General features: G+C 45.4%; 1 protein-coding gene across 1 annotated transcript in view; it reads right to left on the bottom strand.

Annotated features, from left to right (window-relative positions):
- Positions 1-13,062, bottom strand: part of LOC126104743 (cardioactive peptide) — a 350,758-nt gene that overhangs the window by 21,532 nt on the left and 316,164 nt on the right. Inside the window, exons 3-4 of the mRNA XM_049912338.1 lie at positions 3,859-3,931; positions 1,978-2,141 (exon numbers count right to left, since the gene is read on the bottom strand). Coding sequence (XP_049768295.1) covers positions 1,978-2,141; positions 3,859-3,931 — 237 coding nt within the window. The remainder of the gene's footprint in view (positions 1-1,977; positions 2,142-3,858; positions 3,932-13,062) is intronic.

Genomic DNA, 13,062 nt, shown 5'->3' with positions numbered 1-13,062 from the left:
TTACAGAAAAAAGAGTTTTGAGTATGAACAAAGTTAACTGCTTCTGCGAGCAACAGTTAATATTTCTGGTTGCGTTTACGAGCTAGCCGGCAATTTTTTTTATAAATACCTGCTTTTACGTAATTTTCGTTTAACTTCTGGGAAACTAATGTGTTCACATTTACGAAAGTTCATTTTAATTTGAAAAATTCAAAAATATTGACAAAATGGGAAACTAATTTTGATTTAGATACAGCTTCTTCCGTAGAACTGTGTACGTTTGTTTCACAGCGAGTGCACGCAGGCTGCGGAACTTTACCTTACGATGACAAATTAATTTAAAGGACTATATGATAGAAGATTGTGCCATTCTTGTGCTGTTCTCCTTATCGCATACAAGAGACACTTTCGCCTAAGAAATAACCCGTGTAATTAATTCGCATGCACGTAGAACAATGAAGGAGACGGCACAACGTGTACCTAGGTAGTAAGTTGTCTGGTAATGCTGTCTACAGTTAGTGTCATGCCGAATCAGTACGATAGAAAACATCTGATGAAAGTTGTTACTTAGCCAATGAACAATGTAAGATGGTCAAGCGACAGTACGCCTAACACGCGTCAGATGTTCGTTGAAGAACGAAAGAAACTGGTACAGCTGCCTAATATCGTACTGAGCCCCCGCGAGCACGCAGAAGTGTCGCAACATGACGTCGCATGGACTCGACTAATGTCTGAAGTAGTGCTGGAGGGAACTGATGCCATGAATCCTGCAGGGCTGGTCATAAATCCGTAAGAGTACGAGGGGATGGAGATCTCTTCTGAACGGCACGTTGCAAGACATCCCAGATATGCTCAATAATGTTCATGACTGGAGAGTTTGCTGGCCAGCGAAAGGGTTTAAACGCAGAAGAGTGTTCCTGGAGCCACTCTGTAGCAATTCTGCACGTGTGGGATGTCGCTTTGTCGTTCTGGAATTGCCCAAGTCGGCCGGAATGGACAATGGACACGAATGGATGCAGGTTATGAGACAGGATGCTTAGGGAGATTTCACCTGTCAGAGTCGTGTCGAGACGTATCATGGATCCCATATCACTCCAACTGCATACGCGCCGCGCGGGATTAGCCGACGGTCTTAGGCGCTGCAGTCATGGACTGTGCGGCTGATCCCGGCGGAGGTTCGAGTCCTACCTCAGACATGTGTGTGTGTGTGTGTTCGTCCATAGGATAATTTAGGTTAAGTAGTGTGTAAGCTTAGGGACTTATGACCTTAGCAGTTAAGTTCCTTAAGATTTCACACACATTTGAACATCTGAACTGCATACGCCCCAGATCATTAGAGAGCCTCCACCAGCTTGAACGGTCTCTTGCTGATATGCAGGGTCCATGAATTCATGAGGTTGTCCCCATACCCGTACATGTCCATCCTATTGATACAATTGGAAACGAGACTCGTCCGACCAGGCAACTTGTTTCCACTTATCAACATTCGAATGTCAGTGTTGAAGGGCTCAGGCGAGGCGTAAAGCTTTGTGTCGTGCAGTCATCAAGGCCACACGAGTGGGCCTTCAACTCCGAAAGCCAATATCGATGATGTTTCGTTGAATGGTTCGCACGCTGACACTTATCGATGGCCAAGCATTGAAATCTGCAGCAGTTTGCGAAAGCGTTGCACTTATGTCTCGTTGAACGATTCTCTGCGGTCGTTGTTGGTCCCATTCTTGGTCTTTTGGGAAAATCTCCTCTTCATCGCTACCTAGGAAATGCTGTGTCCTATCGCTCGTGCGCCGACTACAACACCACGTTCAAACTCACTAATCTCGATAACCTGCTATTGTAGCAGCAGTAACCGATCTAACCACTGCACCAGACATTTGTCTTACATAGGCTTTGCCTACCGCAACTTCGTGTCCTTCCTGTTTACATATTTCTGTATTTGAATACGTATACCTGTATCAGTATTTTGGCGCTTCAGTCTGAATGAGTGGAGGCAGTACGCACCTCGTGCTGGCGGCGGCGGGCGAGCAGCTCTGCGCGCGCCTCCTGGATGGCCTCCCACAGCTTGGCCTCGGACAGGATCTGCCGGCTGAGGTCCGCCACTGCCGGCTCAGAGTTCATCTCCAGCAGCGTGCCCACGCTCTCGTCCGACCGCTTCTTGCCGCACCCTGCAACACCGAAGACACTGCCGTCAGCCGACACTTCCTCACCACACTCAGAAGACGCGGGAGTGCGTGTTGAAGAGCAAGCTCATCGGACAAAATACTAGTCTTCCCCTTAAAAGAACACGGGGGTAAGCCGGTTCGAATTCTGGTCGTAGAAAAGATTTTCTCTGCCAGTATTTGGCAAGCAAGAGGAGGAGATTTGGTGGCGTAAAGTTCTTAATCATCAGACTTTGCGTAAACGTCCCGGTTTAAATACCAAACCTCTCCGCAGTGTCTCATGAAATGAGGCCATGCGATACTGCTGATGGTGGTCCGTCCGTCGAATGTGGACTTCAAGCTTGGCGGTCCCCTTGGTGTTATTCGCGTAGAACAGGCTATGTGACGGCACTGTTCCATGTAGTAAATTCATCCGCAGTAGCGAATATGATCAATTAAAAAAAATGCAAACTGAGCTTGTTGGAGTGTGGGAGGAGCTTGAGAATTATCACATTAACTGCCCACGTAACTAACAAGGGAACCTCCCCATCGCACCCCCCTCAGATTTAGTTATAAGTTGGCACAGTGGATAGGCCTTGAAAAACTGAACACAGATCAATCGAGGAAACAGGAAGAAGTTGTGTGGAACTATGAAAAAAATAAGCAAAATAGACAAACTGAGTAGTACATGCGTAAGATAGGCAACACCAAGGATACTGTGAGCTCAGGAGCGCCGTGGTCCCGTGGTTAGCGTGAGCAGCTGCGGAACGAAAGGTCCTTGGTCCAAATCTTCCCTTGAGTGAAAAACTTAATTTTTATTTTTTTATTTTCAGACAATTATTATCTGTCCGTCCGTCCGTCCGTCCGATGCGAGGTAACTGCTCCGTAGTATCGGGTAAGGTAGAAGAATCTTTTTACCCATTCGCCAAGTGTACAAGTTAGGTGGGTCGACAACATGTTCCTGTCATGTGACGCACATGCCGTCACCAGTGTCGTATAGAATATATCAGACGTGTTTTCCCGTGAAGGAATCGGTTGACCAATGAACTTGCGATCAAATTTTTCGGTTCCCATTGGAGAGGCACGTCCTTTCGTCTACTAATCGCACGGTTTTGCGGTGCGGTCGCAAAACACAGACACTAAACTTATTGCAGTGAACAGAGACGTCAATGAACGAACGGACAGATCATAACTTTGCGAAAATAAAGAAAGTAGACTTTTCACTCGAGGGAAGACTTGAAACAAGGACTCCTGGTTCCGCAGTTGCTCACGCCAACCACGGGACCACGGCGCTCCTGAGCTCATATTAGCCTTGATGTTGCCTATCTTGCGCATGGACTATTCAGTATGTATATTTGCTTATTTTTTTTCATAGTTCCACACAACTTCTACCTGTTTTCTCCATTGATCTGTGTTCAGTTTTTCAGGACCTATCCACTATGCCAACTTCTAACTAAATCTGAGGGGGGTGCGATGGGGAGGCTCCCTTGTAAGTAACGGATGTGACAAAGTTTTTCGTTTGAGCGGTATTGCACTACACACTAGTCGCAGGTAGTGATATTGGCGACACGTGAATACGGGAGAAATGGCACAAACCTGCTCTTCACTTTGCTGTGCGCGTCAATACACTAATCATATTATGAAAAGTGAGAAAGATATAAACTACCAGAGGAACAAAATAACACTGTTTCTGCTTCATTGGTTGAAGAAGTACTATGTTGGTTTTAGGGAGTTTTGTACTGACCAGTGAAGGCGTTGCAGAAGGGTCTCTTCATTTTTGCTTCAAACAGTCGATTGAGGAACGGCGAGTCCATATCCTGCAACGATAAAATGACGATGTTAATGTCACTGAAGAAATATCAGTTCTGTGAGCAAGTAATATAATCAATATGGATTTTATTGACAATTTTCCCATTAAAAATTTACATGAAGGACCGTAGATTAGAAGGTATTTTTTCAAATTGCCTGGCGTGACACAGAGGAGTGTTATTGGACTATTGCTTTCACAATATATATAAATGACCTAGTAGATAGTGTCGGAAGTTCCATGCGGCTTTTCGCGGATGATGCTGTAGTATACAGAGAAGTTGCAGCATTAGAAAATTGCAGCGAAATGCAGGAAGATCTGCAGCGGATAGGTGCAGGGAGTGGCAACTGACCCTTAACACAGACAAATGTAACGTATTGCGAATACATAGAAAGAAGGATCCTTTATTGTATGATTATATGATAGCAGAACAAACACTGGTAACAGTTACTTCGGTAAAATTTCTGGGAGTATGCGTGCGGAACGATTTGAAGTGGAATGATCATATAAAATTAATTGTTGGTAAGGCGGGTACCAGGTTGAGATTCATTGGGAGAGTCCTTAGAAAATGTAGTCCATCAACAAAGGAGGTGGCTTACAAAACACTCGTTCGACCTATACTTGAGTACTGCTCATCAGTGTGGGATCCGTACCAGGTCGGATTGACGGAGGAGATAGAGAAGATCCAAAGAAGAGCGGCGCGTTTCGTCACAGGTTTATTTGGTAAGCGTGGTAGCGTTACGGAGATGTTTAGCAAACTCAAGTGGCAGACTCTGCAAGAGAGGCGCTCTGCATCGCGGTGTAGCTTGCTGTCCAGGTTTGGAGAGGGTGCGTTTCTGGATGAGGTATCGAATATATTGCTTCCCCCTAATTATACCTCCCGAGGAGATCACGAATGTAAAATTAGAGAGATTCGAGCGTGCATGGAGGCTTTTCGGCAGTCGTTCTTCCCGCGAACCATACGCGACTGGAACCGGAAAGGGAGGTAATGACAGTGGCACGTAAAGTGCCCTCCACCACACACCGTTGGGTGGCTTGCGGAGTATAAATGTAGATGTAGATGTAGAAATTAAGTAGACGTTTCCCAACTGCAGCATACTGTCGGCTGAGGTGTACGCCCTCTTTGCCGGAATGAGAGTGTATAATTGGTAAGGGAGGTGGTGTGAGGTGTGTGGCAGTGGCTTTGTGCCCAGTGCGGCTGTGGCGGTCGCAAGCAAACTGCGTTAGGCCTGCGCGGTGCCACGCTGCGGCCAGGGTGCGTGACGCAGCACCTGCTCACCCGCTCTCTCGCTCACCTGCTCGCCGCCGCACCGCCACCATTAAGGCGCGCTCCCCCGCTGTCTGACCGATGGGCAGCCACTCACCCGCTGACGCACCCCGTCATTTCCCTCTTTGCGTCACTCGCTGTCGTCACAACACCGCCACGGAGTCCCACGGGAAAGACAGGCCGTGTCGCGTACGTCACAGCACGTGACACTGCAGGTCTTACGAGTGCCAGCAGCCGCTTCCGGCGAGGAGCGAGTAACTACTTCAGACGAATTTAATAATTCTTGACTGCGTGTCTCAATGCATACAAGCTCTCGTAATCTGGTAGCTTCAAAGACATTTGAATCAAAACATTTTGACATATTCGCGCTTTTCTGCTTGTTGGTATCCATGTGATATACTATACTGCATGATGTCAAGTAAAATAACATGATACCTGATATCATGCCGTATAACACGACACCTGCTGTCATGTCATCCAACATGGCATTTGTCACAACATGTCGTTAAAGATTAGGATGCATCCATCCCCACTCTGCGATATTTCCTATTATAGGTTCACCCCCACTCTCGGGTACTTCCTATAGCTGGTGTCTCCCAATCTCTAAAAACACATACATTTGTGGCTATTTCCTCTTACACCCCTCGACATATATGTAACAAGGGTGAGTTTAAGAGCGCTCACAGTGCTGAGGCAATAGGGTTAACTCGTGAAGAAGCATGAACATGTCAGGACGTTTTGATTTTAATGTCTTTGAAGCTGCCAGATAAATCGAAAAACTAGTTCCATTCTTTTACATCTCTAACTATGCCCAGGACATATTCGCCTTTTTGTGCTGCGGTAGTAACAGTTTTTATTCTGGTTCCCAGCTTTTACTCTACCAAAATTTTCACATTAGACCGCCACAGCTTGGTAACCAACGTATAATTCTGTTGACTTGGGCGACGACTGGTCTGGAATAGGTCTTTTTATTGTCTTTCGAAGCATATTTGTATCGTGGCAATGGATAAATCTTTCACAATACAAGACGGCCATTCCTTACATATATCTGCCTACCTTCTTATAAAGTTTGATCCGATTCGCAGAAGTTTGAAACATAGAAGTGACGCGCGTGAAAAATCTCGGAGAATATTTGTTTTTTCAAGTAAAATAAAGCCAAATTTTTGAAAGCGAGTTTTCAATTGTATCGTAAGAATGCATTTTTTGTTTATTTGACTCGGTTTAAACTATTTCCCCGCATTCTCGTAAGAATGAAATTTCACTGCTGCGTTTAACTTGACTTTAAACCATCGTATCTCCACGACGAATAAAGATTATTAGATAAAAAAAAATAGTTTTGACTTCATCCATTTATCTACCTTCGTGCAAAGTTTGAACCGATTCGTACAGGTTTGAAGTACAGAAGTCGCGCACTTCAAAAACCTCACAGAAACACTTATTTTTTTGCATCCAAACGAATCAAGAGTTTTTCAGACGGTTAAAACGGTCTTAGTCCAAGGTCCAATAAACCGGTGGACCAAATTTGGACCATCAGTCTCGCTCCAGTCCGGAGTTATTTAACGCTGCTTTTGTACATAAAACCAGAGTGAGAGTGACTTTTTTTCCCATGAAATACGAACGGTGCATTACAAATGGTGCCATTAACTCGGTATTAGTTTTAGCCCAATTAAAATCATTTGCGAGAAGAGTTAATCGATTCACACAATTTGTCTGGGCACCAGCTCCGGTTCGTCGTTTAAACCTTGATTATTATACTATAACATAGCTACAATAAGACAAATGTTCTAATGGCTATACACATGGCCGCTGGTTCCGACTAGTCTACAAACTTTTTACCCCATATTCCTACCTCAAATAGGAACCGAACACCAACCCCTCGCCAAAACGCGATTCTGTGCGTGGCCTTTTGAGACATATTTGTTACATCACTTCCGCGCTTTAACGATTAAACTTTCATTCCATTATAAGCTGGTGGCCATCATCGGTATCAGTATGAGGTGTCACACCCACAGTCATTGAAACACTCTTGTAGTGTTGGTGGCATGCAAGCAAACAACCTCCTAATGACATCTTAGGAAATTTATTGCTATGCCTAAAACACTTGTAGTATCAGTCTGCGAAGATTTCTGGCCGGAGGCTAGTATGATTGTATACGTCTTCCCATCACATGCAATACATGCTACGTGCTAATTGAGGAGAGTGGGCAGGCCAATCACGATCCGTGAATTTCTCAAGCTGTTTTTGGTGTGAACTGCGTCGTAGAGTCTAGCATTAACTTATTACAATAAGCCTTTCGGTAACCTGGTCGTGAAGTGTATGACAACCGGGTTTATCTTCTTTATCACATAATGGCCAACATACAGCCTCCCTTCGACAGTTAGTAAATCAGACGTGTTCTCACATCCAATAGTTTCCCACATCGTGATTCCTGGAGCTGCAGAGACATGTGCCTCGAGAATCGCTTCTTTCTGTGACCTTTCACCAGATCGTCTACTAGCACAGTGCCAATGTGACCTCCAAAAATAGGAGCGAGGCTCACTGCTGAACATCATAGAGTGCCACTCAATGTCCCAGTTAACTGTGGGTCCACACCATGCAAATCTCTGTTCACTACGGTATGGTGTCAGCGATAAACGGCGCGTGGTAAGTGGAGATCTCGACCCAGCTTCTAGTACTGTGTTCCTGGCGTGTGCCTGTCACCTCGCCACGGATTTCAGCATGTCATTCGTCTGTTCGTCAGAACCAGTCGAACATTTCCAGGGTCTTCTCGTGATGCACTCTTCCTTCGTGCCCCACGGTAGTCCTGTGTCTTTCTCGTCACCACTCGTTCCTCTCTCATTTCACAGCAGCCAAGTTTGGGCAATCAGTCGGTACGACCCTCTGAAACATGGCGGTAAGTTACAGGGGGTGTATTGTGGGCTCGCTTTGCTATAGGAAATTGTTAATTAATACTGGGTTACCATTTCTCACATAATTTAAGATTGTGTGTAGTGTTTAGTTAGAAGAATTATTGGTAAATAAAAAATTGGTACTAATGATTTAGAAGCCTACTGTACATATACTGAAAATTCATACAAAGTCAAAAATATCTCGGAATTGGTTTTACTTCTACAGACGCTACCTCCCAGTTCAACTCAGTCTGTTCGTTCGTCAACAAACTCCATACATAGGAGTTCAAAGTAATGTGGTTACTCTTACAGACCAACAATCAGTGCTTCATAGTCTACCTGATGCTTTATTGGGCATCGGCGTGGCAGTGGGTATGGTCAGAACACCGTTCTGCCTGCCACTGGTGTCGAGTTTCGCAGCCAAAGCCTGTACATCTCTTTCGGAGCGTTACTCAGTTCTTGTCTCGAGGCTAATTACCTTCGTTCCACTGCTGCTAGCGAGTAAGTTCCCATGTGGTGCCGCAAATCGATCCCAAGTCCTTCGCGTGACTCGTCGGATATGCTGATCGCTCCTTCTATATCTTGATTTGACACCAATTCATTTCAAGAGTTGTCATCCTAGGGGTGATAGTGCGGCATTACTTCAGTCGCATCGGTAAAGCAGTCATCGCAGGCACGTATGGGAACCTTCAGCAGAAGGAAGCAAGATTTGACCCAACGTCCCAGCAAACAATGAGGAGATTATGGACGGATTGGACAAAGACGGGGTAGAAAATCAGGTATATCTTTTCAGAGTAACTATTCGCCTTAAATAGGTTACGGAAATCGCGGAAAATCCGTATATAGACGATTGCTGGGGGATTTGAGCTCCGTTCCTTCCGAATGCTAGATCACATCTGGAATCGGTTTTCTCGTAAAAGGACGATGCTCACAGTTCCACAGAAAGATGCACAGTTTTGGTGAGCTGAACGACACAGAAACGGAACAAAACATCACTGGAGGCGTATAGTGTAGTCTGACGAGCCGCGATCTTCCGGTTTTCGACAGATGCAAGGCGCATAAACCGCAGTATGTGGAGGGCAGATTTGGCAAACAACCCCAGAAAATTCCGGTCCAATGTAAAGTTGCTAAGCGGGTCTAAGGCTTCCGTCCAGTCCCTTGTTGACAAGTCTGGCCTGGCAGCTGAAGATATCAAGACGAAAGTTCGCTAATAACCTCAACGTTGAGGATCTGTAAGCTCAAAATGAATCGCCATTCAAGCAATCGTTCACGCAAGCTGCTCACGCAAACATTCCGTCATTTGACCAGCGGACAGGCTATCGTATGGAAGGTATAGTAATAAGTATCCCTGGCATAGAGAAACAACTGAAAGATTTGAAAGGAAATGTCATCAGATCCGGTTGGAATCCGAATTCGGTTTACAAAGACTACTCTAAGGCATTGGCCCCTTACCTATTACATTGCTTTTGTCGCAAATCTCTTGCCCAGCGCAAATTCCCAAGTTACTGGAAAAAAGCGCAGATGACTGTTGTATATACGAAGGGTAAAAGAATGAAACCCTAAAATTACAGACCAATATTCCTAACTTCAGTTTGCTGCAGAATCCTGTACATATTCTGTTCGAATATCATACGTTTTCTTGAGACCGAAAGCTTGTGTCCATGAATCAGCATGGTTTTAGAAAGCATAGTTCGTGTGAAAATCAGCTTGCCCTTTTCACATATGACATACTGCGAACTACGGGTGGAGGTCAACAGGCAGATTCCATGTTTGTAGATTTCCGGAAAGCATTTGACACGGTGCCACATGGCAGGTTGTTAATGAAGATACGAGCATATGGAAGAGGTTCACAGCTATGGCGATTGTTCATCAGAGACAAAGGTATCGTCAGGAGTGCCACAGAGAAGTGTGATAGGACCGCTCTTATTCTCTATATACATAAATGATGTGGAGGACAGGGTGGGCAGCAATCTGCGGTTGTTTGATGATGATGCCGTGGTGTACGGTACGGTGTCGAAGTTGAATGACTGTAAGAGGATACTGGGTGACTTATGCAAAATTTCTACTTGGTGTGATGAATGGCAGCTAGCTCCATACGTATAAAAATTCATGTTAATGTGGATGAGTAGGAAAAACAAGCCCGTAACGTTCGGATACACCATTAGTAGTGCTTGAAACCAGTAAATGGGTGTAACGTTGCGAAGCGATATGAAGTGGAACAAGCATGTCAGGACTGTAGTAAGGAAGGCGAATGATCGACTTTGGTTTACTGGAAGAATTTTAGGAAAGTGTGGCTCATCTGCAAAGGTGATCGCATATGGGACGTTTGTACGGCCTATTCTTGAGTACTACTCGAGTGTTTGGGATCCGTACCAGGTCAGATTAAAGAAAGACATCGAAGCAGTTCAGAGGTGGGCGGCTAGATTTGCTACCAGTAGGTTCGAACAACATGCAAACATTACGGAGATGCTTCGGGAGCTCAAATGGGAATCCTCGGAGGGAAGGTGGCACTGTTTTCGAGGGACACTATTGAGAAAATTTAGAGAACTGGCATTTGAAGCTGACTGCCAAAAGATTCTAGTGCCTCCAACATACATTGCGCGTAAGGACCACGAAGTTAAGATATGGGAAATTAGGGCTCATACAACGGAAGCATATAGATAGTCATTTCTCCCCCGTTCTGATTGCGAGTGGTAGAGGAAAGGAAATGACTAGATCTGGTACAAGGTACCCTACGTCACGAGCCTTACGGTGGCTTGCGGAGTAACTGTGTAGATGTAGAAGTAGATGTAACTGGCTGTTTTATGTTGTTTTGGGAGAATTTTCGTATCTTAACTAGGTACCACTGATTCAGGTTACCGTAAATATGAGCCAGGGTATTCCTTGAAGTTTTGAGATTGCAACCGGATTACGTCGACTTTTTGCCACGATATTTCGGTCGACGTCTGCCTCGTTACCTGAGCTGTCTGTCGGTTGCGTTGTCCTCAATATCAGTTCACCATCATCGACACGCGTCGCCCATTGCGGCGTGAACTGAAAGACTTGCATCTCGGCGGCTGAACTTCCGCAGGTGGGGACTCTCGGCTATCAATGCCATATGATCATTTCATTTCATTTCGGCTGACAAACATTGTCATCTTTACGCAAGTGTGTTGTGCTGGAGATTGCCGGTTCACATCGCTAACTGTATACCAAAAATGCGCAAAGGCAGCCGCTACATGAGTGACCTCTGTCGAGTTTCTCGCCCTCTTCCAATATTGCTCCATCTACGACGCGCAGGCGTAATTCTGGTACTACAAGCACTCTCACTGTCGGAATGCGCACTCGCGGAGTTAAAATTCAGGTGTCAAAATTGATGAAATTCGTCGTCGATGGACGTGTCAATAATGGTAAAATGCTTTCTTCCTGGAGAAATAGAAATCGCTGGGTCCCACGCCCTAATCCAGTTGAAAGCTGCCATCACGATGAATGAGATCTTCCGCCAAACGTATTCTAACCGATTTTTTAATGATTGAATCCAAGAAGGATCTCCTCGAGACTAAGTTTTTCGTGGCAGAATAATCCACTGAATGCCCTGTGGAGATATAATTCTCGGCTATGGGTGACTTAATGAGGTGCGGAAGGCGAGTGTGGCGATTATGTTCAAAGCAAATTTCACGCACTGTACGCGTTGTCTGACCAACGTAAGCACTGCTACACTGGAGGCACTCTGTGGATGCCAACCTTCCGCAATCCCAGATCATCCTTTTCCTAACCGAGAAGAGCACAAGTCTTTGTAGGTGGGCGGAAGATATCTTTAACATAATGCTTCCTTACGACGAAATACTGCCGACGTACGGAAGGAGTGCTCTAGACTTAAACCGCCACATCTCCTCTTTATTTTGTGGGTGATCATGTTTCTTCTCCCTTGAAGCTGTGCTGGTGTAATGTGGAGAATATCCGCTATCTTTGAACGCAGATTGTAGGTGCTTCAACTTCTTTGCAAGGGTGTCTCCATCAGACACAAAATGTGTCCGGTGCATCAGCTTGCGAATGACGCCCATAGTTTGAGATGGCCGATGGCAGCTAGACGGCTCCAAATTAGCGTCTGTGTATGTGGGCTAACGGTAAACTGAATGCCCCAATTATCCATCTATTTCAAGAATCACATGAAGTAGAATGTATTCTTCAACGGCCGGCCGGTGTGGCCGAGCGGTTCTAGGAGGTTCAGTCTGGAACCGCACGACAGCTACGGTCGCAGGTTCGAATCCTGCCTCGTGCATGAGTGTGTGTGATGTCCTTAGGTTAGTTAGGTTTAAGTAGTTCTAAGTTCTAGGGGACTGATGACCTCAGCAGTTAAGTCCCATAGTGCTCAGAGCCATTCGACCCATTTATTCTTCAACGTTCTCAATAACCTAGTGTTGCCTTTTTTCTACTTCTCATGATGAGTGTGCTGTGGACATTCCTATCTTCGAAGATTAAAAAAGCCTTGTTCACAGAGCTCCATGCCGCGCGGGATTAGCCGAGCGGTCTACGCCGCTGCAGTCATGGACTGTGCGGCTGGTCCCGGCGGAGGTTCGAGTTCTTCCTCGGGCATGGGTGTGTGTGTGTTTGTCCTTAGGGTAATTTATGTTAGATAGTGTGTAAGCTTAGAGACTGATGACCTTAGCAGTTAAGTCCCATAAGATTTCACACACATTTGAACATTTGAACAGAGCTCCATGCATACATTCCTGGTTTAAGGGACACTCAGACATCCTATCAAATCTTGACTTTTCCCCTAAGTCACCCAATCTTAATCCCATAGAAAATGTTGGGGACTATTTGGAACAGTGGTAGTGACGTAGCTGTGAACATCCTCACAATGTTGTAGCTGTGCAGCATCTGATCATCAGTGAGTGGCTTTATTGGGATATTGCCTACTTCAAGATACCTGTGGATTCTGTTCCTCTCTGAACTGAAGCCATAACCAAGGCCAGCGGTATCCGTTTCCTGCGAAGACTAATT

This window comes from Schistocerca cancellata, chromosome 1 (assembly GCF_023864275.1).
Source record: "Schistocerca cancellata isolate TAMUIC-IGC-003103 chromosome 1, iqSchCanc2.1, whole genome shotgun sequence".
In the NCBI taxonomy this organism is placed as follows: domain Eukaryota; kingdom Metazoa; phylum Arthropoda; class Insecta; order Orthoptera; family Acrididae; genus Schistocerca; species Schistocerca cancellata.
Note: the sequence above shows the minus strand (reverse complement) of the source record. Positions and strands in the feature narration are given on the sequence as shown.